Source organism: Pleurodeles waltl, chromosome 2_1 (genome assembly GCF_031143425.1).
Source record: "Pleurodeles waltl isolate 20211129_DDA chromosome 2_1, aPleWal1.hap1.20221129, whole genome shotgun sequence".
In the NCBI taxonomy this organism is placed as follows: domain Eukaryota; kingdom Metazoa; phylum Chordata; class Amphibia; order Caudata; family Salamandridae; genus Pleurodeles; species Pleurodeles waltl.
Window position 1 is genome coordinate 135,217,768 of NC_090438.1, and position 24,057 is coordinate 135,241,824.

At 52.7% G+C, this 24,057-nt stretch overlaps 1 protein-coding gene across 2 annotated transcripts in view; it reads left to right on the forward strand.

Moving 5' to 3' along the window:
- The window catches only part of LOC138262082 (probable global transcription activator SNF2L1), a 1,420,807-nt gene that overhangs the window by 1,162,019 nt on the left and 234,731 nt on the right, over positions 1–24,057 (forward strand). For both annotated transcript variants that reach the window (XM_069211817.1, XM_069211826.1), the window contains exon 21: positions 2,972–3,090. In XM_069211817.1, coding sequence (XP_069067918.1) covers positions 2,972–3,090 — 119 coding nt within the window. The remainder of the gene's footprint in view (positions 1–2,971; positions 3,091–24,057) is intronic.

The following is a 24,057-nucleotide window of genomic DNA, read 5'->3' on the forward strand; positions in this document are numbered from 1 at the left end:
GTGCAGGTCCACAAAGAACAGCGATACTCCTCTTCACTAAGGAAACAAGCCACCCGGCAGAGAGGAGCATCTGGCCCTCTCAAAGACGTCATCCACAAGCGGGGACGCGACTTGCCCACCTATGTAGCTGGGGCCTCCTCCCTAGACCCCTACCTCACCAGACCTACATACGTACCCACCTGAAAATGCCCATAGACTGTACCACGCTGATCCCTGACTCTTAAGGTCATACAGGGACTCCTGAACGGTCCAGAAGGAATACTGGACAAAGACCAGAAAACCCTCTGGTAAACCGGCAAGACAACTTCTTATTTCAGAGGCCCTACTTTAACTTCAACCTTGCTCCACATTCACTACCAAGGGACTCCCGAAACAGACAACCGGAGAATATGTCTGACCCAGCACCAGAAAATGCAATGGATTGCATCCTCACTGACATCACAACAGTGAGTCGCCGACTAGAAGGAATGGACTCCAAAATCTCTGTGCTAAAACCAAATCCATCCGTTTGGACATTGCAGGGTTCCAGAATCTTGTGAAGAGCTTGGAAACCCGCATCTCATCAGTGGAAGATTATCTCAACTCACTCCAAGATAAAGACCAAGAGCTCCTCTTCTTGCGCAGTAAGGAAATCGACCTAGAAGACAGGAGTTGCAGGAACAACGTCTGCTCTTCTTTGCTTCCTGGAATGCCTAGAAGGGTCAGACGTGAAGCACTTCCTCAGGGATACTATCCTGACCATCAGAGAACTCACGTTTGATCCTCCCTAGAGCTGCAACGAGCACATCGCATAGGTACAGCACACCATCGTAGCATGACACAATCTCGCGCCGTTATAACCTGTTTTCCTCCACCTCAAACAGGTACGACAGCTCCTGTCAGCAGCTTGCTCCCGTGGCTCCTGCACACACAAGGGGCATGAGATCCTCATTTCCGTGGATTTTTCCAGGGAAACCAGTGACTGTCGCAAGGCATTACGATCTCTTTGTCCCTGGCTACACCAAATGGATATTAAATATGGCCTATTCTAGCCAGAAATAATGTTGCTAACCAGAGATGGAAAGTCCAAAGACTTCTTCGACCCGGAGGACTTCTGTCTTTTCCTGGATGAACTTGAAACCCAAACCATCGACATGACTTCACCGGACCTCTCTTCTACCCAGGAATGCCACCCTCAAGCTTCCCTATCCCCTCCCTCCTCTCAGAGTGACTGGTGGACTATAACCGATGGGTCGCACCATAGAGGGAGGGGCTATGCGAGGATGGCACCACCGCAGGATACAGAGACCAAGCGCTTAAAGGCAGTAACACAGCTCACCTAGCTCCAGGATAGGGATAAATTGAGATCCCCTTTGAAGCCTTCCTCCACCGCTGCCAATCCTGGCTGACATTGATGAGAGACTCTGTATTCTTCATTTGACTCCATAACTCTTCTTCATTTGACTCCATAACCCACTCTATGAGGCAGGGGGCTGGGACTGAGGACTGACTATTGTCAGACAGATGAGTACCTCCTTGCATGCCTAAAACTGTTTTGCTTGTTGTCTGCATGCACTGCACTGACTCAATCAGCTCAAGGGAAATTCTCAACCCAACCTGCTTTTCTACGTTCCTTTGGCATCCCTCCCTTCCCTAGCCCTTTCCCTCCCCTCCCCCCATTTTTCAATTACCAGATTACCAGGTTGCCTATGCTACGCATTGTGTTATGTTCTGCTATGTTTGATGCAATGTACTATATGTTAACTCTAAGAATTACTTCTGTTATGTTTTCTTCACAATATGACGGGAAGCAAGTAATGACCTCTTCCCTGCTCCCCCAAGTCAGACCCCTCTGCCACTTCTATCCCCCCAACAAGACAAATGAGGCAGATGCCAGAGTGACCAGACTCACCCAAGAGCCTCCAGCGACTACTAGGGGTTCATTTAAATTGCTCCTAGTACCCCAACTACTTTTACTACCACTATAAATCACTTTCCAAGTGTTTTTCCTTGCAATTCCGTGACCCACCTGAACTGGCCCAAGTCTGATAAGCTGCACAGGGACTGGATGGGAAAAGTGATACACAGTAGCTGCCCGGACCACTCTGAGACAGGCGGTGGCACACCCTGTAAGTGTGGTGTGGCGATTCTGATATGCAAAACACTATCCGCCACCATAGTTAAAACTTGGTCTGATCCAGACGGCTGGTACGCATTTGCTAAATTGAAAATCGAGGATTGCACTCTCTGTGTGGGCTCGGTGTATGCTCCCAGAGGCACTAAATGCACCGTCTCCTCCATCTCAATCGACTCAAGGCAGAGGTACGCACTTCACACTACTAATTGGAACCTTGCTCGAGATGGCATCCCGGACAAGACAGGACTCCTAGACACAGGCAACAACTCAGACAGAGACATACTAGGGGACATGATAGAAGACCATGGACTAGTGGACCACTGGAGACTCACTCATCCTACGAATAGGGAATACGCCTTCATCTCACTGGCTCATGGCACCGAGTCATGACTAAACTACTTCCTGATTTCTCAGGGGCAGTCGCACAAGTGCATGACTCCAGAATATTGGAGGCCGCACTCTCTGACCATGGCGCAGACCTCTTGACAACAGAAGTGGGCCTTATCTCCCCGCCGGGCCATAAACCGTAGCGCACCGGTATCGTACCTCTCAGGGAAAATCACTCCTGCATCCTCATATCTCTACTTCCCTGAAAGGTAACAGGGGTTCAGTGGAGTAACAAAGAATACTTTGGGTGACTGCGAAGGCAACCCTTTGAGTGCAAATGATGCATGACAGGGCAGTGTGCAACAAGCAGACTTCAGCCCGCTATAAAGAACTGGAGAGTGGCATTGCTTCCCTCGTCTGCCCTTATATGGCACGCCCTCAGACCCCCTCCCCTCAACTCTCATTTATAGCTTGTAATTAACAAACTTTAATTTTATACTTAATAAAATTTCCTTTTTTGTCTTACAGCTGTTTTTTGGGAACGCTGCAATGAACTACAAGACATTGAGAGGATTATGGCTCAGATTGAACGGGGAGAGGCAAGAATCCAAAGAAGGATTAGCATCAAGAAAGCCCTTGATGCAAAAGTAAGATGTTACCAAATTAAATTGCTGTATCCATAAAGCATAGCTTATGAGTGATTTCAAAAGCAATTCCAGAAAATATAATTTAGTGAAATTAATGTGCACATTTTGGGCCACATTGTTGGAAATGGCTCTTGTTGCAGGATTAACCCTGAACTTGACTGTGTGCTGCCTTTCGTTTTTGCTGGTTTTCAGGGCTCTGGGCACTCTAATACTGCTGACCAGTGCTATAGTGCAAGTGCAAGTGTAGCAAGTGAGCTTACCCACGTCTTGGGATTGGAGGTCCCTGACATTCCTTCGGTCCTTCTGCTGGGGATATGGAGGGCTCCCCTGTGCCCTGCCTGCATCGTCAGAGTGACCCCTGGGTCCCTCCATTGATTATAATACTAAACCTGACACCTACTTTGCACACTGCACCCGGCCACCCTGTGCCACTGAGGGTGTATTTTGTGTGCCTGTTTGTGACCCCCCCAGTGCTCTACACAACCCCCATGGCCTGCTCCCCGAGGACACAGGTAATTACCTGCTAGCAGACTGGAACCGGAGCACCCCTAGTCTCCATAGGTGCCTACGTTATTTGGGCCCTACTTTGACCTCTGCACCTGACCGGCCCTGTGTTGCTGGTGCTGGGTGTTTGGGGTTGACTTGAACCCCCAACCGTGGGCTGCCTATGCCCCGGAGACTGAACTTGTAAGTGCTTTACTTACCTGATAAACTAACTTGTACTTACCTCCCTCAGGAACTGTTGATTGTTGCACTGTGTCCACTTTTAAAATAGCTTATTGCTTTTATTTTGGCCACAACTGTGTACATTACTGTTTTAATTCAAAGTTCCATATTTACCTATGCAAAGTACCTTATAATTTATGTACTTACTTGAATTCTGAATGTTGCCGTTCTAAATCAAATTAAGAAAATAATATTTTTCTATATTGAAAAACACCTATTGACCTGGACTTAAGTCTTTGAGTGTGTGTTCTCATTTATTCCCTGTGTGTTTTCAACAAATGCTTAACCCTATCGTCTGATAAGCCTACTGCTCGAGCCCACTACCACAAAATAGAGCATTAGTATTATCTAATTTTGCCACTATCAACCTCTAAGGGGAACCCTTGGACTCTGTGCACACTATCTCTCACTTCGAGATAGTTTATACAGAGCCATCTTCCTACAAGACCTACCATTGCAGTGTCTGTGAGTGCAGTTCTAAACTGCCATTTCAACCTGGCAACTGCACCCACTTGCAAGGTCCAAACATTCCCTTTTATTATCTGTAACTTACCCCTAAGGTAGACCCAAGGTAACCCCCAAGGGCAGGGTATAGGGTATTTAAAGGTATCCCTAAGGTAGACCCAGGGTAGCTCCATGGGCATGGTACAGGGTATTTAAAAGGTAAGATGTGTAATGGTGTGCTTTACATGTCCTGACAGTGAAATACTTCTAAATTTGTTTTTCACTATTGCAAAGCGTGTCTTTCCCATTGAGACCAGTTAGAGATTTGGAGATTGGGGTCTTTGAACTCACAATTTAAAAATACTTCTAATGGTGAAGTTGTTTTTTGAACTGAAAATTGGAAAAGGCCACTTTAGAAAGTGGACATTTTCTTTCTTAACCATTCTGTGCCTCTGCTTGTCTGCTGAATGCACATCTGGGTCAGGATGACAGATAGGCTGTGTAAGCCTCCTTGGCATGGTTACCCCCTGACTTTTTGCCTTTGCTGATGCTAAGTTATGATTTGAAAGTGTGCTGGGACCCTGCTAACCAGGCCCTAGCACCAGTGTTCTTTCCCTCTAAACTGTACCTTTGTCTCCACAATTTGCACAACCCTGGCACTCAGGTTAGTCCCTTGTAACTGGTACTGCTGGTACCAAGGGCCCTGATGCCATGGAAGGTCTCTAAGGGCTGCAGCATGTCTTGTGCCACCCTAGGGACCCCTCACACAGCACATGCACATAGCCTCTCTGCTTGTGTGTGCTGGTGGGGAGAAAATGACTAAGTCAACATGGCACTCCCCTCAGAGTGCTATGCCAACCTCACACTGCCTGTGGCATAGGTAAGTCACCCCTCTAGCAGGCCTTACAGCCCTAAGGCAGGGTGCACTATACCACAGGTGAGGGCATAGGTGCATGAGCACTATGCCCCTACAGTGTCTAAACAAAACCTTAGACATTGTAATTGCAGGGTAGCCATAAGAGTATATGGTCTCGGAGTTTGTCAAACACAAACTCCACAGTACCATAATGGCTACACTGAAAACTGGGAAGTTTGGTATCAAACTTCTCCGCACAATAAATGCACACTGATGCCAGTGTGCAATTTATTGTAAAAATACACCCAGAGGGCATCTTAGAAATGACCCCTGAAAACATACCCGACTTCCAGTGTAGGCTGACCAGTTTCTGCCAGCCTGCCACACACCAGACATGTTGCTGGTCACATGGGGAGAGTGCCTTTGTCACTATGTGGCCAAGAACAAAGCCTGTACTGGGTGGAGGTGCTTCTCACCTCCCCCTGCAGGAACTGTAACACCTGGCGGTGAGCCTCAAAGGCTCACCCCTTTTGTTACAGCGCCCCAGGGCATCCCAGCTAGTGGAGATGCCCGCCCCTCCGGCCACTGCCACCACTTTTGGCGGCAAGGCTGCAGGAGATAATGAGAAAAACAAGGAGTCATCCACCAGTCAGGACAGCCCCTAAGGTGTCCTGAGCTGAGGTGACCCCTGCCTTGAGAAATCCTCCATCTTGAGTTTGGAGGATGCCCCCAATAGGGTTAGGGATGTGCCCCCCTCCCCACAGGGAGGAGGCACAAAGAGGGTGTAGCCACCCTCAAGGACAGTAGCCATTGGCTACTGCCCTCCCAGACCTAAACACCCCCCTAAATTCAGTATTTAGGGGTCCCCAGAACCTAGGAAACTAGATTCCTGCAACCTTAACAAGAAGAAGGACTGCTGACCTGAAGCCCTGCAGAGAAGACGGAGACAACAACTGCTTTGGCCCCAGCCCTACCAGCCTGTCTCCCAACTTCGAAGAAAACTTCCCCAGCGACACATCCAACAGGGTCCAGCGACCTCTGAAGCCTCAGAGGACTGCCCTGCACCCAAGGACCAAGAAACTCCTTTGAACAGCAGCTCTGTTAAAAAACCTGCAACTTCTTTGCAACAAAGAAACAACATTAAAGACTTCACGTTTCCCGCCGGAAGCGTGAGACTTTCCACTCTGCACCCGACGCCTCCGGCTCGTCCTGGAGAAAACCAACATCTCAGGGAGGACTCACCGGCGACTGCGAGCCCGTGAGTAACCAGAGACGACCCCCCTGAGCCCCCACAGCGATGCCTGCAGAGAGAATCCAGAGGCTCCCCCTGACCGCGACTGCCTTTTACAAGGGACCAGACGCCTGGAACCAACACTGCACCCGGAGCCCCCAGGACCTGAAGGAACCGAACTCCAGTGCAGGAGCGACCCCCAGGCGACCCTCTGCCTAGCCCAGGTGGTGGCTACCCCGAGGAGCCCCCTCTGTGCCTGCCTGCATCGTTGAAGTGATCCCCGGGTCCCTCCATTACTTCCTATCTAAAACCCGACGCCTGTTTGCACACTGCACCCGGCCGCCCCCGTGCCGCTGAGGGTGTACTTTCTGTGCCTGCTTGTGTCCCCCCGGTGCCCTACAAAACCCCCCTGGTTTGCCCCCCGAGGATGCGAGTACTTACCTGCTGGCAGACTGGAACTTGGGCACCCCTGTTCTCCATTGAAGCCTATGTGTTTTGGGCACCTCTTTGACCTCTGCACCTGACCGGCCCTGAGCTGTTGGTGTGGTAACTTTGGGGTTGCCTTGAACCCCAACGGTGGGCTACCTTGGCCCCAACTTTGAGACTTGTAAGAGTTTTACTTACCTGCAAACCTAACCTTTACTTACCTCCCCCAGGAACTGTTGATTTTTGCACTATGTCCACCTTGAAAATAGCTTATTGCCATTTTTTCAAAGACTGTATGTGAAATTGCTTTTTTTCAAAGTTCCTAAAGTATCTAAGTTAAGTACCTTACATTTAAAGTATTACTTGTAAATCTTGAACCTGTGGTTCCTAAAATAAACTAAGAAAATATATTTTTCAATATAAAAACCTATTGGCCTGGAGTAAGTCTTTGAGTGTGTGTTCCTCATTTATTGCCTGTGTGTGTACAACAAATGCTTAACACTACCCTCTGATAAGCCTACTGCTCGACCACACTACCACAAAATAGAGCATTAGAGTTATCTCTTTTTGCCACTATCTTACCTCTAAGGGGAACCCTTGGACTCTGTGCACACTATTTCTTACTTTGAAATAGTATATACAGAGCCAACTTCCTACAGGCTGTTTGTGCATTCACTCTAGTCAGTGACACAAAGGGACCTGAGGTGTGCCCTGCATATCCCGATGAGTCATCCTGAGCTAGAGTGGTTGGGGGAGCTGACATTTGCACCTGAATAGGACTGTGCTTGTCCTCACACAAAGCAGTCTACAACCTCCTGGAAGTGTGTCTGTGGCCAGGGTAAGAAAAGGCAGGGTCTTGTGCACTACAAAGACTTCTCTTTGAAGTTTGCCTACTTCAAAGACAGAAATGGGTGTAAGTACTGGACCTCTGAGACTGCATAGTTAGAATCCTTGTGGACTGAGGAAATTCTGCCAGGAAGGAGAGCTGAATGCTGTAAGAGGGACTGCCATTCTGACTGTTGCTTTGTTGTGCTGGCCAGCAGCTTGTGGCTTATGTCCTGGGAGTGAAAGGGCTGGACTTGGCTTTCTACGTCCTGCTTCCAAAGGTGCTCCAAGGGCTTGGAGTGAGCTTGCCTCCTAAGAAGTCTCAGGGACATCAAAGACTTCACCTGCCAGCTCCTGGGCTCTCTTGCTGAGAGTCCTGAGTTGCCAAGTGGTGGCAAATCCAGTTCCTGGGTCCTTGGAAGTGAGTTCTGGTACAACAAGGAAGAAACTTGTGCATCCACTTCCAGAACGATTTCAAAACCAATGGCACTCTCTGACTCTGCAACGCTACCTGCATCAGAGCTGTGGTCCCCACTGAGTGCAACAATGCGACCTACAATGCAGGCCCGATGCTGCTGCAGCGCCTCAGAAGTCCCTCCACAGTGTGATTCCAGAATACTGTGTCACTGACGTCCATGGCATCTGATTGCGTCCCGCCTTTTCATAAGGAGCTGATGCCTCACCTCCAACGCAGCATCACTTCCTCTGCAACCACAAGAAACCAGTGCCTCACCTCTCCTGCCTAGCAGTAAGGAACTGACGCCCCATCCCCCCGGTGGCAGTTAGAAACCGAAGCCGAACTGGCTCCAGCAACGCCTAACCTCCCCGACTCTGTGCACCATCTTTGTTTCCTCATAGTTTTCCAAGGTACTGTAACTGGGATCTGCACACCTCTGTGGCCGGCCATGCTCTCTTGCGAGTGATGCCAGACTGTTGAAAGAGACTCCATCAAGCCGTCGTGATAGCCCCAGTTAGCTATTGTGTTTCTAAGCGCTATACCACATTTAGGGGGTCATTCCAACCCTGGCGGTCGGTGTTAAAGCGGCGGCCAACCCGCCAACAGGCAGGCGGTAAAAAAAATGGAATTCTGACCCTGGCGGGAACCGCCAACACAGGCCGCCACTTTAACACTCTGACCGCCACGGCGGGACAAACAAACAGCGCGGCGGTCACTGCCAACAGACAGGCGGCAGACAATGTACCGCCCACCCTATCACGACCCACCAATCCGCCACCTTTTCCGGGGCGGGAGCCCCGCCGACAAAAACACGGCGGAAACAGACCACGAACGGGAAAACGCTCACCTCTATACACTCCACGAGGAATCTGGACAGCATGGAACCCGAATTAAACATCCTACCAGCTATTGTCTACCTGCTCCTCTACCAGGAGCACGAACGCCGCCGCAAGAGACAACAGTGAGTACTGCACCTACGACACAGGGGAGGGGGGAGGAGAAAAGGTTACGGGCACACACATACACGACACCCTCCCCCCCCCCCCCAATTCCTACACACCAATGCAGAGCAACAACTCAGAGTGACACCCCCCAAACCCCCCGGAATAATGCAAAGACAAAATATAAAGATCATTAAAATGAAGTATATTATAGTATATTTGAACTTAAGTGAAATATCAAATCTATAAAATAAATATATTACAACATTAACAATATATACATAGTCCAAAAGTCCGGCACATATTGGCAACATTCCATTGTTCGTGGGCCAATGTGCATAAACACAGGGGCAAAGCCCATACACGAGACCCGATTCCATTGGAGAGAACACTGCTGGGGCATCAGATAATAAAACGACAGGCACCTCAGGGGGAAGGGAAGGGGGGGGTACCTCAGCCACATGAGTCCTTGACGCCAGATCCACGAGGGGCCTCCATGCCCACGGCACCATCCTGGGCAATGCAAAGCCACAGTCTCTCAAGTCTCTACAGTGGGTGGATTGCCCACTGTACCATCCTGGGGAGTGCAAAGCCACAGTCCATCAGGTGGATTACAGACTCCACTGGTTATGGAGGAGGCATGTTGGCCAGAGTGCTTCGTGAAGCCCTGCCCGACACAGATCCGGCCCTGCCAATGGGCCAGCGGTGCTTGACAGGAAGGGCCCAGCGGAGCGGTGCTTGAGATGAAGGGCCCAGCGGAGCGGTGCTTGACAGGAAGGGCCCAGCGGAGCGGTGCTTGACAGGAAGAGCCCAGCGGAGCGGTTCTGAGACGGCGGTGCCCAGCGGAGCGGTGCTTGAGATGAAGGGCCCAGCGGAGCGGTGCTTGAGATGAAGGGCCCAGCGGAGCGGTGCTTGACAGGAAGGGCCCAGCGGAGTGGTGCTTGACAGGAAGGGCCCAGCGGAGCGGTGCTTGACAGGAAGGGCCCAGCGGAGCGGTGCTTGACAGGAAGGGCCCAGCGGAGCGGTGCTTGACAGGAAGGGCCCAGCGGAGCGGTTCTGAGACGGCGGTGCCCAGCGGAGCGGTGCTTGAGATGAAGGGCCCAGCGGAGCGGTGCTTGACAGGAAGGGCCCAGCGGAGCGGTGCTTGACAGGAAGGGCCTAGCGGAGCGGTTCTGAGACGGCGGTGCCCAGCGGAGCGGTGCTTGAGATGAAGGGCCCAGCGGAGCGGTGCTTGAGATGAAGGGCCCAGCGGAGCGGTGCTTGAGATGAAGGGCCCAGCGGAGCGGTGCTTGACAGGAAGGGCCCAGCGGAGCGGTGCTTGACAGGAAGGGCCCAGCGGAGCGGTGCTTGACAGGAAGGGCCCTGTTCAGCGGTGCTTGTCTTGGCGGGGCCCTGTCCAGTGGTGCTTCTCACGGCAGGGCCCTGTTCAGCGGTGCTTGTCTTGGCGGAGCCCTGTTCAGCGGTGCTTCTCACGGCGGGGCCCTGTTCAGCGGGGCTTGTCTTGGCGGGGCCCTGTTCAGCGGTGCCTCTTACGGCGGGGCCCTGTTCAGCGTTGCTTCTCACGGCGGGGCCCTGTTCAGCGGCGCTTGTCTTTGCGGGGCCCTGTCCAGCGGTGCTTCTCACGGCGGGGCCCTGTTCAGCGGTGCTTGTCTTGGGGGTGCCCTGTTCAGCGGTGCTTCTCACGGCGGGGCCCTGTTCAGCGGTGCTTCTCACGGCGGGGCCTGTTCAGCGGTGCTTGTCTTGGCGGGGCCCTGTTCAGCAGTGCTTCTCTTGGCGGGCCCTGTTCAGCGGTGCTTGTCTTGGCGGGCCCTGTTCAGCGGTGCTTGTCTTGGCGGGGCCCTGTTCAGCGGTGCTTCTCACAGCGGGCCCTGTTCAGCGGTGCTTGTCTTGGCGGGGCCCTGTTCAGCGGTGCTTGTCTTGGCGGGGCCCTTCTCAGCGGTGCTTCTCACAGCGGGGCCCTGTTAAGCGGTGCTTGTCTTGGCGGGGCCCTGTCCAGCGGTGCTTCTCACGGCGGGGCCCTGTTCAACGGTGCTTGTCTTGGCGGGGCCCTGTTCAGCTGTGCTTCTCACGGCGGGGCCCTGTTCAGCGGTGCTTCTCACAGCGGGGCCCTGTTCAGCGGTGCTTCTCACAGCGGGGCCCTGTTCAGCGGTGCTTGTCTTGGCGGGGCCCTGTTCAGCGGTGCTTGTCTTGTGTTCCTAGGGAACCAGATCTGGCCAATAATTGCCGCTCAGTCGCCATCCGACCTTCCGCTTGCTGGGCCCTCCTGTGCTGGAGTCCTGGGCCTGTGAGTGTCCTCTGTCACACCCCAAATGGGGCTGGTGGGGCCCTCCTGGGCAGCTCGCCTGCTGCCGGACTTCTTCGCCCTGCTGCCCTTGCCCTCCTTGGAAGAATCTCTGGGGCCCTTGCCTCCCTTGGAAGAATCTCTGGGGCCCTTGCCCTCCTTGGAAGAATCTCTGGGGCCCTTGCCTCCCTTGGTGGATGGGCCAGGTGACGGTGCAAGGCTGGTGTCCTTGGGGGCAGCCGTCTCAGGCCTGTGGCGCCGGCCCTTCCCTTTTTTGCTTCTTTTCCCAGGGGGTGGGCTGGCTGTCCCCTTGCTGCTGGCCGATGTTCCTGCCCTAGGAGCTGGTGGACTCCAATAGCCCTGAACGATGGTCCTAGTAGGTGCAGGGCTTGTGGTGGCTGAGGTGCTGGTTGGAGTCTTACGAGATGAAGGGGGTGGGTCAGTTGTTGGAAAGAGGTCAAGGTTGGAAAGGAAAATCAATTTAGAAAGACAGGGACGGGTAGTTGTAGTGGGTATGGGAGTGGAGGAAGAGGATGTGGTTGTAGGAGAGTCAAGTGTGCTGTCTTTGGGTGCAGGTGCTTGTGACGGAGGCTGTCGTGAGGTGGATGGCTGTTGAGTGGGTGGCTGCCTGCGTTTGTGTGGTTTGGAAGAGGGGGTGACAGACACACTGGGAGAGGACACCGGGGACGTGTAAATGGTAGTGGGGGTGGTGACTGCACGTGTGAGGACTGTTCTGGTGGGTGTGGTGGTGATGGACGTACTGGCTGATGGTGGTGTGCATGCAGGTGTGAGTGGAGACGTCACAGGGAGGGAGGAGGGAGATGAGGAGGAGGGGGACATAGAGGAGGCAGTGGCTGTTGGCATGTCTGCATGTGGATGTTGCTTGGGTGAATGCTTGTGTAATCTGTGGTGCTTATGTCTGGATGAGCTGCCCTTGGGTGTTGATGTGTGTGCAGGCTGGTCTGTAGGTGTGTCTGGGATAGGCAGAGGAACAGGGGAGTGGGACTGGGTTGAGGAAGTTGGAGGGGGGAGGCTAGACACAGGGACAATTGCTGCCGTCAGTGCTGAGGCCAGAGCGTTGAACGATCGCTGATGGGCAGACTGACCCGAATGAATGCCCTCCAGGTATGCATTGCTCCGATGCACCTCCCTTTCTACCCCCTGGATGGCATTCAAAAGGGTAGACTGCCCAACAATGAGCGTCTGGAGGAGGTCAATGATCTCCGCACTGAGGGCAGCAGGGGTAACTGGGGCAGGACCTGAGGTGCCAGGGGCGAAGGAGATGGCCGGCTTCCTGGCCGAGCGGGCACGGGGCGAAAGCTGAGGGGCTGCTGGGAGGGCGGAGCTGGTGCGCTGGGTGGCGGCTGTACATGTTGTTGCGGTGGGCACGGATGGTGCCGCCACCACAAGGGAGCTCCCTTCCGAGGACGTGTCGGTGTCGCTGACGTCTCCACGGGTCCCCGTTGTGGAGCTCCCCTCGCCCTCTGTCTCACTGGTTAAGTCCGAATCAGTTGCAGGGCCCTCCGGGGCCATGTGAGATGCAGCTCCCTCGTGCGCCGATGCCACTTCTCCTCCGCCTGATGATGCTAATGCACACATGAACAGGAAAACCAACAAAAGGGGGGGGGAGAAGAAAGAAAGACATGTTGAGTGCATGCATTGGCGGCACCGTTGGCGGAGAGGACAGACACAGAAGCCCCCTGCACTACGCCGCGCAATCGGGGTACACTACTCTATTATTGTGACTTGGCCTACAAGTGTATGGACGACAACTGCACACATAGGTGACACAGGGCCATGGATATCTGTACTTATCACCCTACAGAGGTGGGGTGCGGGGGCACAGGCCCATGCCTAACGGAGGGGCCTAGCCTACAGAAACCGCCCTGGCCTAGAGATAGCCACAGCCCTCCTCCCCCACCCAGACACCTCCACTGTGCGCTAATAAAGCAGAATGTGCTGATACTCACCCCCTTGTGTCTGCTGTGATGTCCTCACGCGCCCATCCAAATCGGGGTAGGCCACCGCCAGGATCCGGGACATCAGGGGGGTCAATTGACGACTGGCACCCCTCCTGGGAGGCCATCCCCAGCAGAGCCTCGGCGGTCTTTCTGCTCCCGCGGCGGATGTCCTCCCACCTCTTGCGGCAGCGGGTGCCCCGTCTGTTGTGGACCACCAGGGCCCGGACGTCCTTGGCGATGGCACGCCAAATGTCGATCTTCTGATGGGCGCTGACCTATGTGACATGTACAGGGTGGAAAAAGAAATATCATCACTTTTCTGCATGGTCGATGTGAGTGGCCCCCCCTCCCCAACCTTGCCATGTGGTACATGCTCTCATCTGTCGTGCGTTGCACTCCTCCTTCGCTCCCCTCCCCGCCATCTTACATCCACCCCACTCAACACAGGGATAGCCCATACTACGTGCTCCCTGTGTACTTACCTGTTGGTCTGGAGGACCGTAGAGTAGCGCATACTGGGGGAGGACCCCATCCACAAGTTTCTCCAATTCCTCAGATGTGAAGGTAGGGTCCCTTTCCCCAGTCGCAGCAGCCATTATATCTTCCAGACCGAGGTCACAGCAGCACTTGCAGTATAGGTCCTCTCCTATGGATGTTCAGGTCTCGAGTGATTAAGCAGTTAGAAAATGGCGGTCACGCCCGCGGCGGTGCGTACCGCGACCGCCGGCGCACATCGTCATTGGCTCCTGAGACCCATAGGGTTCAATGTTAACCAATGCTGCTTTGCGCCGCGGTCTTCGACCGCCTACCGCCACGGTGTGCCACGCCAGCGCATTGACCTCACATCCCATTGTCACACTTCACAGGTCAGGCAGCCGCTATTTCAAGGGCCCACATGGCTTAATTTCTACTGCGTCACACAGGCCTAGGCCTTGCATTGCCACTCATACAAGCCATTCAATGCATAGCGAATCGTGTACAGTGCAAACTGTGGTTACGTACCTGTGGGTTGCTTGACTCTGTGCTCCATGTTGTCCTTCCTAGGCACCGTCCGCTGGGACTTGCGAGGAGATGGAGGAATCCTCCCGTGTACCTGTCGACAATGGAAGAAAGACATGTCATACTGACATACAGACTTGACCGAGCCACTATACAGGAACTGTGTGCCCAGCTGGAGGCAGACCTGATGTCCCCCATTCGCCAACCCACAGGGATTCCCCCTCTGGTGCAGGTTCTGTCAGTACTCCATTTTTTGGCAAGTGGATCATTCCAAACAACAGTGGCCATATCATCAGGGATGTCTCAGCCTATGTTTTCTAAGGTTTTGTCCAGAGTGTTGGCTGCCCTGATGAAATACATGCGGAGCTACATTGTTTTTCCTGAGGTGGGCGATTTGGCTACAGTGAAGGGTGATTTCTATGCCCTTGGACATATCCCCAACATCATTGGTGCCATTGATGGGACCCATGTGGCTTTGGTTCCCCCCAGTGGAAGTGAGCAGGTGTACAGGAACAGAAAAAGTTATCATTCGATGAATGTCCAGGTGGTCTGTTTGGCTGACCAGTACATCTCCCATGTAAATGCCAAGTTCCCTGGGTCAGTGCAGGACGCCTACATCATGCGAAATAGCAGCATCCCTTACGTGATGGAACAGCTACAGAGACACTGTGTGTGGCTAATTGGTGACTCTGGTTACCCCAACCTGTCCTGGCTACTGACCCCAGTGAGGAATCCCAGGACAAGGGCAGAGGAACGGTACAATGAGGCCCATGGGCGAACTAGGAGGATTATAGAAAGAACCTTCGGCCTCCTGAAGGCCAGGTTTATGTGCCTGCATATGACAGGTGGATCCCTAATGTACTCACCAAAGAAGGTGTGCCATATCATCGTGGCCTGCTGTATGCTTCACAACCTGGCTTTGCAACACCAGGTGCCTTTCCTGCAGGAGGATGGTCCAGATGGTGGTGTTGTAGCAGCTGTGGAGCCTGTGGAGAGTGAAGAGGAGGAAGACGACGGGGACGACACAGACAACAGGGACACAGTGATACAACAGTATTTTCAGTAGCACACAGGTACGAATCCACCACGCCATTTTACATTTACTTAAAGTCTCCTGCCTCTCTACTGTCTGAGTTCCCCCCCAGTTCCTGTTAACTGAGTTGTGACTTTCCCTTCCGTTTTCAGAGCTGTTGGCCCCACTGCGTGACCTCTGCTTTGTATGCCCATGGACTACAGCTATGTGACAGTGGTATGTTGTCATCACAATGTAACTGAACATTTCTGCACCGTTATGTCTAATACATTTGTTCAAAATACAAGCAGACTCCAGATTTTTTAAGTGCAATAAGTGATTTAATTGAAGTGCTACATTTAGGAACATGATTGTAAAACGGTGATGGGTGATGGTGGAGTAATGTCCATGGCAGAGTCCAGTTCTCAGTCGCACAGGTGCATTGTCCATATGCCTGTGGAAGGATGGAGCAGGGGCAGTTCAAGGTTGGACAGGGTGACAATGTGGGACAGTGGGATGACATCAGGGGGTATCGTTTGCTGGCGGGGGTCTTGGCATCCTACTCTGTCTTCTTGTGAGATCTCAGGTTCCACTTGCGGGGTGGTTCTTCTTCTGCAGGAGGTGGGGTTATGGTGGCCTGTCGTTGTGTGGGGGCCTCCTGGCCACTAGCGCCGGCGGAGGTGGTAGGCTGTTCCTGGTCCAGGCTAGTGACAGGGGCCCTTTGTGTTGCCACATGGTCCCGCAATGTGGTGACTATCTGGTTAAGGGCCACGACAATGGTCCCCATTGCGGAACTGATGTTCCTCAGTTCCTCTCTGAACCCCATGTACTGTTCCTCCTGCAGTACCTGGATCTCCTGGAACCTGGCCAGTACCGTAGCCATCGTCTCCTGGGAGCGGTGGTATGCTCCCATGATGGAGGAGAGGGCCTCTTGGAGAGTCGGTTCCCTGGGCCTGTCCCCCCCTGTCGCACAGCAGCCCTCCCAGCTCCCCTGTTTCCCTGGGCCTCTGTCCCCTGGACGGTGTGCCCACTGCCACTGCCGCCAGGTCCCTGTTGTTGTTGGGGTGGTGGGTCAACCTGGGTGCCCTGTAGTGGTGGACACACCGCTGATTGACGTGTCCTGGAGACAGAGGCATGGGCCCGCTGGGTGGGAGCTGTGCTGGTGTTCCCAGAGGGGGTTGGGTCTGGTGTAGCCTGTGGCTGTCTGTGGGGAACCGACTGTCCTGAGGTCCCCGATGGGCCGGGCTGGTCATCAGGGTCCAGGGAGACAGAGCTGCTGTCATCACTGGGGCACTCTTCTGGGGGGGGATGGACATCTCTGGACCCTCCGTGGCGGTGTGGTGGCGTTCGGGTCCTGCAGGGGTATAAGAGTATGGTTATTGCTTCTGTGTGTGGCATTTCGTGTAATGGGTGGGTGTCCGTGTCCCCCAGTGCTGGCATTCCCTTGTGGGGGCTTTTGGGATGGTGGCTTCTGGGGGTGATGGGTGTGTGCAGTGGGCATGCTTTGGGGATGGGTGTCCATGCTTTGGGGACGCATGCAGGGCTGGGTTTTGGGATGGGTGGGATGTGATGGCGAGCCATTAGCAAGGAGTTGGTGTGATGGGGGTGGGGGTATGATTTGGCATGAAGGTGGGGTGGGGGGAATTAAGTTGTGAAGCTTTGACTTACCAGAGTCCATTCCTCCGCCTACTCCTGCGAGGCCCTCAGGATGCAGGATGTGCAAGACTTCCTCCTCCCATGCTGTGAATTCTGGGGGAGTAGGTGGGGGTCCGCCGCCAGTCTTCTGCACCGCGATGTTGTGCCTTGATACCATGGAACACACCTTCCACCGTAGGTCGTTCCACCGCTTCCTGATGTTGTCCCGATTGCGTGGATGCTGTCCCACAGCGTTGACCCTGTCCACTATTCTTTGCCATAGCTCCATCTTCCTGGCAATGGTAATGTGCTGCACCTGTGCCCCGAAGAGCTGGGGCTCTACATGAACTATTTCCTCCACCATGACCCTGAGTTCTGCGTCAGTGAACCTGGGGTGTCTTTGGGGTGCCATGGGGTGGTGTGGATGAGGTGAGGGGTGGTGTATGTGTTGTAGAGTGTGGTGAGTGTGGTGGTGTATGGTGTTTTGTGCGTGGAAATTGTGTGGGTGATGTTGTGATTTGCCTCTGTGTGATGGTCTACTCTATGCTGTGCTCTCTCTCTCTGTCCTTCACTCGCAATTGTGGTCGTAAGGGTTTGTGGGTGATGTGGGTGTGTGTTTTATATTTAATTGGGTGTGTGGGAGTGGTGTGTGTATGTGTCTCAGGTGTGTGTATTTGGAATTGTCCAATGTGGTAGTGTTTTGTAAAGGTGTGTGTATTTTGAGCGCGGCGGTGTGTACCGCCAATGGAATACCGCGGTTGAAAGACCGCTGCAGGGATTTGTGGGTCGGAATGGTATGGGCGTATTTCTGTTGGCGTGGCGGTGGAGGTTTGGTCATCGCCAGTTTCCCGCTGCCCTTTGGTGTGGCGGACTTTTGTTGTTGTCGGGTTTTTGGCGGTTTGCCAGTTGCGGGTCAGAATGACCGTGGCGGTTTACCGCGACCGCAGCGGTGTTATGGCGGTCTTCTGACAGGCGGTAAGCACCTTTTACCGCCGAGGTCAGAATGACCCCCTTAATCTTTGAAAATGTGTGTATTTACTTGTGCATGTTAGATTTTTGTTGTTTTGGCCCTATTTTACTGCAGTAAATATTGGCTATTTTTCTAAACTGGTGTGGAGTACTTTTGTGGTGTTTCCACTGTGTTACTGTGGGTGTGTGTGCGTGTGAGTGTACAAATACTGTACATATTGCTGCAGAGATAAGCCTAACTGCTCTAGCCAAGCCACCAAGTGGGTGAGCAGGGGTTATCTTAGCTTTGTGACTCCCTTACCCTGACTAGACTGAGGGTCCCTACTTGGACAGGTTGCTAACCACTGCCAGCTAGAGACCCCATTTCTGTAACACATGTACTAACCATTTTAGTGGTGGCAAACCCTCCAATCCTCAATATCAGAGGATTTGCAACCACTAAAATGTGTTTGGTATGTGTTAAACCCAACTTGCCTTTCAATGGTTTTAATATATTCATTTTTAAAGTATAAAAATGTGGGTGTGGCTAAGATGGTGCACAAGTAAGGTGTGCCTCGCAGTTGCTCCATCCCCACCACCACCTCTACTGCCACCGACAGCACCTCATCTGCCCATCTTTATTGCACGCCCCTGAATGCCTGCATCCTTGAAGGCTTGCCTGCTTGCCCACTGCAAATACCCAGCAGCGTCCCGGGCCAGACCTAGAAACCTCCCCCGGCATCTAACATGTAGGGTGTGGCTGTCTGAAGTCCACACGTCTCTGCATTAGCCCATGACGATTGTTCCCACTTCGGGTACTCCCTCCGCCCAACTCAGTGGCGGGGCCCGTGGCTGCCTGGGACTTTGGAGTGGACTCACCAAAACAGCATTGCCCCAACCCTGGAACTCACCACCAGCAGGACACAGATTCGGTAGTAAGTGGGCCACACGCCTGGGGGCTCGCCTAACTAATTTGAAGGGGCTGAGGAAGATATGTCGGTCTCACCCCAACCAGCCCAGATGCCACGCTAGCCCCCAGCATTGAGAGCATATTTACCTGAATCAAGATAGTGGCCTGCACAGCCACGAAAAACCCTGCAACAGCCGCTCCTACTTCGGGCCTCTCCCGGGTTGATTTTGCCAACTGCAGGGTTCTTGTACCTGTCCAGAGCTCGAAGAAGATTTGCCAGATCATCACTCCCACCTTCGAGGCAATGACCAGTGAGTGCTGCCCACAAGGCCACCATTTGCTGCACATCGCTTATGCAGTGATTATGCCATGCTCTTAGGGGCCCAACGGAGCCAACGTGAGGAAAGGACAGAGGAGGAGATGCGGGTCCCCCTCCCCATATTGCCTGAGCTCAGGTGCATGGCACGCATAGGACAAAGAATGACACCTGCTGGCTGTGGATGGGTGGGGGGCCTCTGGGAGTCTACAGCCGGGGGCCTCAGCTGGGCGGCCACTCTTCTGAACCCCTATCCAAGGGAACTCTATAATGATCCCCTCCTCTCTTGGTGCGTCTGCCGGAGACCAGGACTTGCTCGCCCATCCCAGCTGCTCAGGCCCTAAGACCCCATGCTCTAATGAGAATTGGAGTGGGCTTTACATCGATCCGACCCACAATTGGCTGATCCCCTGGCGCCACTGGGTTGCCCACCCCGGTGGGGTCTGAACACAATACCTGAGGACCCAGGCCACAGGCCCTACTAACCATCCCCCCCCTCCATATTCTCGGGGCCCAACCTCCAGCGGGCCTGGACAAATCCTAAAGATGCAGCCCTACCTGTGCGCCTTGCCTTGTACAGATGCCCTATCCCCTGAGACTCCTTGACATGTTGGTCACCAGGGCCCAAAAGTATTGCTCACTCAAGGACATGCTAACAAAATCCACAAGGCCCTCGGACAATGGTAAGCCCTTTTCCCGATGCTCTGACCTCCTTTTAGCTGACGGGGACCAGGAGGGACTCGTGACAAGGTTTGTCATGGAGGCCCTTTTTACTTCCCTCTGCAACGATATACGGATGGTCAAGAAATATATATCTGCGGATCTGAGAGAAGTGCGAAGGAACGTGGAAAAAATTGGCAGCAGGGTTTCCACTATGGAGGACTGTGAAACTGGATGCGAAGAGGAGGTGGAATGGCTGCACCAGGAAGTCCTCCGCTTGAGGAAGCAACAAGTCAAACTTCCGGCCTACACAGAGGACCTAGAGAACCGCTCCAGGTGAAATTATATAAGCATTAGAGGTGTTCCATTGCGCGCTGAGGGAATGGACCTTAGAGAACACGTAGCCACATCCTAGGAGCTTTGGAGGGCACAGATATTTAGTAGATCGCATGCATTGATTGGGCCCCATCAGGCCAAGTAATTCCCTCCAGCCGACATCTTGACATGTGTGCACGGCTTCCAAATGAAAGAAACCATCTTCTACAAAGCTAATCAAGCTCATCTGCTACAATTCAGGGGCCACTCCCCTGTGGTGTACCAAGACCTGGCAGCGATAACTCTCCAAAATCGACGTGAGTTCCGCCCCGTCACAGCCCACCTCCGCCAGACTGCAGTCTTGTACTCCTGGGGCCACCCTTTCAGAATCATCCTCTGTCACAATGCCAAACTACTCTAACTAAGATCACTTACAGAGATCTGCAATCTTTTGGGCATAACCGACATTGCACTGAACGATAGCCAGCCCAGAATGGCCTATGGCCTGCAAGAAGCACAAGTCTACGTCTTGGTGCAGGGTTGGAGGGGCCCTTGCCGGTGCCAAGCCCGTTCCCACCACCATGCCAAAAGTGTGGCAATCGGTAGTTCAGACTTTGGCGGCAAATGCTGAATGACTAAGGGACCTACACAGCAGGCGATCAGCCTTTTAGCTGTACCGCTCTCACCGACCATGGGGTACAGGGCGGGCGGGGATGGGGGTTTTTACACACTAGGTAATGGACACACACACTGGTCACTGCTCCTACAGTTCTGCCGCCTCTTTCCCAATGGTTTGACCACAACAGTAGACTACCTTCATTGATGGACTTTTTCAATGTGTTTCACTTGGTTTTCTGTTATTTACTTTTCCTTGTTTATGGGGTAATATTCCTCCGTCTTACATAGGGACATCCTTCAATTCCTGGGCAGGGTGGGAAATGGGTCAGTAGGCCGGGCACGTTGCTCTAGATCTCTTCCTCTTTAGACAAGACTTTGACACACCATTACCACTCCCACTGAGCCATGCCTTCAGGACCTTAAAATTGTGAGTCTCAACGTCAGAGGCACCAGACCCTGGAGCTCTTCGGCTTCGGCCCCCGGTTTTGTGGCTGGATCCGAAGCATCTATAGCTTCCCTAGGGCCACCGTGCAAGTAAAGGGCTCTCTTCTCCGTCCCTTCCCATCAGCAGGGGTAGACAACAGGATTGCCCCTTGTCCCCCTTTTCTTTTCACTCTAAACATGGAGCCACTAGTCCAACGCATTCAAGTGCACCACAATATCATGGGAATTTCGTTCAGAGGCAAACAACATTTATTCAGCCTCTGTGCTGAGGATGTGATACTGGCCATCTTGGACCCTCTGACCTCCCTCCCTGCCTGGTTCCCCGCCCACTCTGGCTTCAAGGTCATTATGCAAAAATCTCTCATCCTGAATCTTTCCGTGTCTGCCCAAACCGAATCTGCCATATGAACCCACCTTCTGTTTTAATGGGCTTCCACATACATAACTTATCTTGGGATTAAACTGGCCAGCACACTTCCCAAAACAGTCTCCCTCAACTTTAGCATTCTGGCTAAGCAAGTTGATGGACATAACCTCATGGGAGTGTCTGTGACTCTCCTGGTTCGGTAGGATCGCGGCCATTATGATCACCACTTTGTCGTCCATTCTTTATCTTTTCCAAGTCTTACCACTACCCCCACCTAAAAAGACCCTCCAGGCCAAGCAAGCTGATATTAATCAATTTATCTGGTGGGGGGGAGGCCACGCCTCCATCAACACCTTATCTAACACTTCACACGCAAGGGGATCCTTGCTGTGCCCTCCCTCCAGCTGTATTACCAGGCCTCACAACTCCAGTACCCTTTGGAAGGGAGTAGTGCTGGTGTTTTATGAACCAAGCGGTGGCTGGCTGTAGGAGGCCACGCCTCCATCAACACCTTATCTACCACTTCACACGTGAGGGGATCCTTGTTGTGCCCTCCCTCCAACTGTATTACCAGGCCTCACAACTCCAGTACCCTTTGGAAGGGAGCAGTGCTGGTGTTTTATGAACCAAGCGGTGTCTGGCTGTAGGAGGCTGTCCTGGTTTGTAGTAGGTACCTAAGGTACTAGCGCCTTATACCACGTTCAGTTATCCCTTATTAGCGAAATGTGTCAATGTCTAGAAGCCAGGCTCTCTAGGGGTAGTGTGGATTGGCAGCCAAGACCTAACTAGGAGACACACAAAGCTCATGCAATACCACTGTAGTCACACAGTACTCACACACATGAAAGAAAATACTCGGTGTTACAAAAATAAAGGTACTTTATTTTGGTGACACAAATGCCAAAAATACCATAGAAACTATACTCCCTTAGGAGGTAAGTGATACACAAATTATATACACTCATATGCAGAAATAGCAGTAAAAACAATTAGAAAACAGTGCAAATAGTAAAAATCACAATAGTTAGAAATGGGCCTATGGGGAACACAAACCATATACAAAGAAAGTGGAATGCGAAAGTCGGTTTCCCACATAGGCAAGTGTAGTGTGTAGAGGGGAGCTGGGAGTATTAGAAAACACCAAAGGTAAGTAATTGAACCCACCCCAGAGCCCAGAAAAGCAGGAGTAAATCACAGTAACTTTCCTAGAACACACAAGAACACGAGGAAGAAGATTATGCAGGAACCAGAAGAAACTGCATATTACCAACAATGGATTCCTGGACCTGAAGACCTGTGGTAGAAGGGGACCAAGTTCAAGAAGCACTGAAGAGTCCAGGAACAACAGGAGCCCCTGCTAACATGGTTGAAGGTGCAAAAGAAGAACCACCAGTGAAGAACAGTCAGTACTGCACCCAAGAAGATGGGTGCAGGTTCCTGGTTGGTGCAGATGATGTTCCACGCTGGATGGATGATTGCAGTCTGGACATAGTGATTTCCAGTGCGTGCGTAAAAAGGCATCCCCGCACTCACGAAATCTGGGAAATTGGTCCTGGAGGTTGTGGGGGCACCTCTGCTAATGCAGGGGTGCCCTCACACACAAGCACTCTGCACCCAGCCTACAGGTCTAAAAGGCCTGCAATATTGTGTGACTTATAAGTGACCTGGTGCAGTGTAAATGGAGGTGAAAGGGTGCACGCACCATTTCACACAGGCTGCAATGGCAGTCATGTAGAAGTCTCTGCATGGGCTCCCTATGGGGGGAAAAGAAATGCTGCAGCCCATAGGGATCCCCTGGAACCCCAATGCTCTTGTACCTAGGTACCATATACTAGGGACTTATAAGAGGGGACCAGTATACCAGATTTGGGTGAAAAACTGGGTTGCCAGTATGCAGTGACAAAATTTAGAGGAGAGAGAGCATAATCAATGGGGTCCTGATTAGCAGAATCCCAGTGAACACAGTCATACACACTGACATCAGGCAGAAAATGGGGGTAACATGCTAAAAAGAGGGTACTTTCCTACACTGGCTCATATATTTGGAAAGAGCATTGGCCCCTTAAGAGACATAGGTAATGGGGACTCTGCTTTTCCCTGGTGACTAACGCCATCCTTAGAGTATGGGATGCAGTATCAGTGGGGGCAGGCCTGACGACCTTCCCCTCCCCAATCGCACCCATCCAGGGCAACCCAGAGTTCACTCCAAGGCTGGACGCTGTCCACTTAAGGAGATGGCGGGAGGTGGGCTGCAGGCAAATCGGTTGCCTGTTCGATCTCCAGGGTACAGTCCTCTTTGACCAACTCAGGGAGGACTATGGATTGGAGGAAACAGACAGGGTCCAAATCCTTTAAGTCTGCCATTGGGTGCTCCACCCCTCCATAAGACCCAACGCTGAAAGGGCTCTGACACCCTTTGAGAAATAGCTAATCGAGAAGACGTCTGATAGATGCCTGATTTCCGAGTTACACACTCTCCTCTCTTCGGTAAGGGCCTCCACTCACACACCAGAACAGAAACGTTGGGTGGCAGAACTAGGCCGAGCCCTGTCCGACGAAGACTGGGCAGATATTTACCACAAAGCACGGCATTCT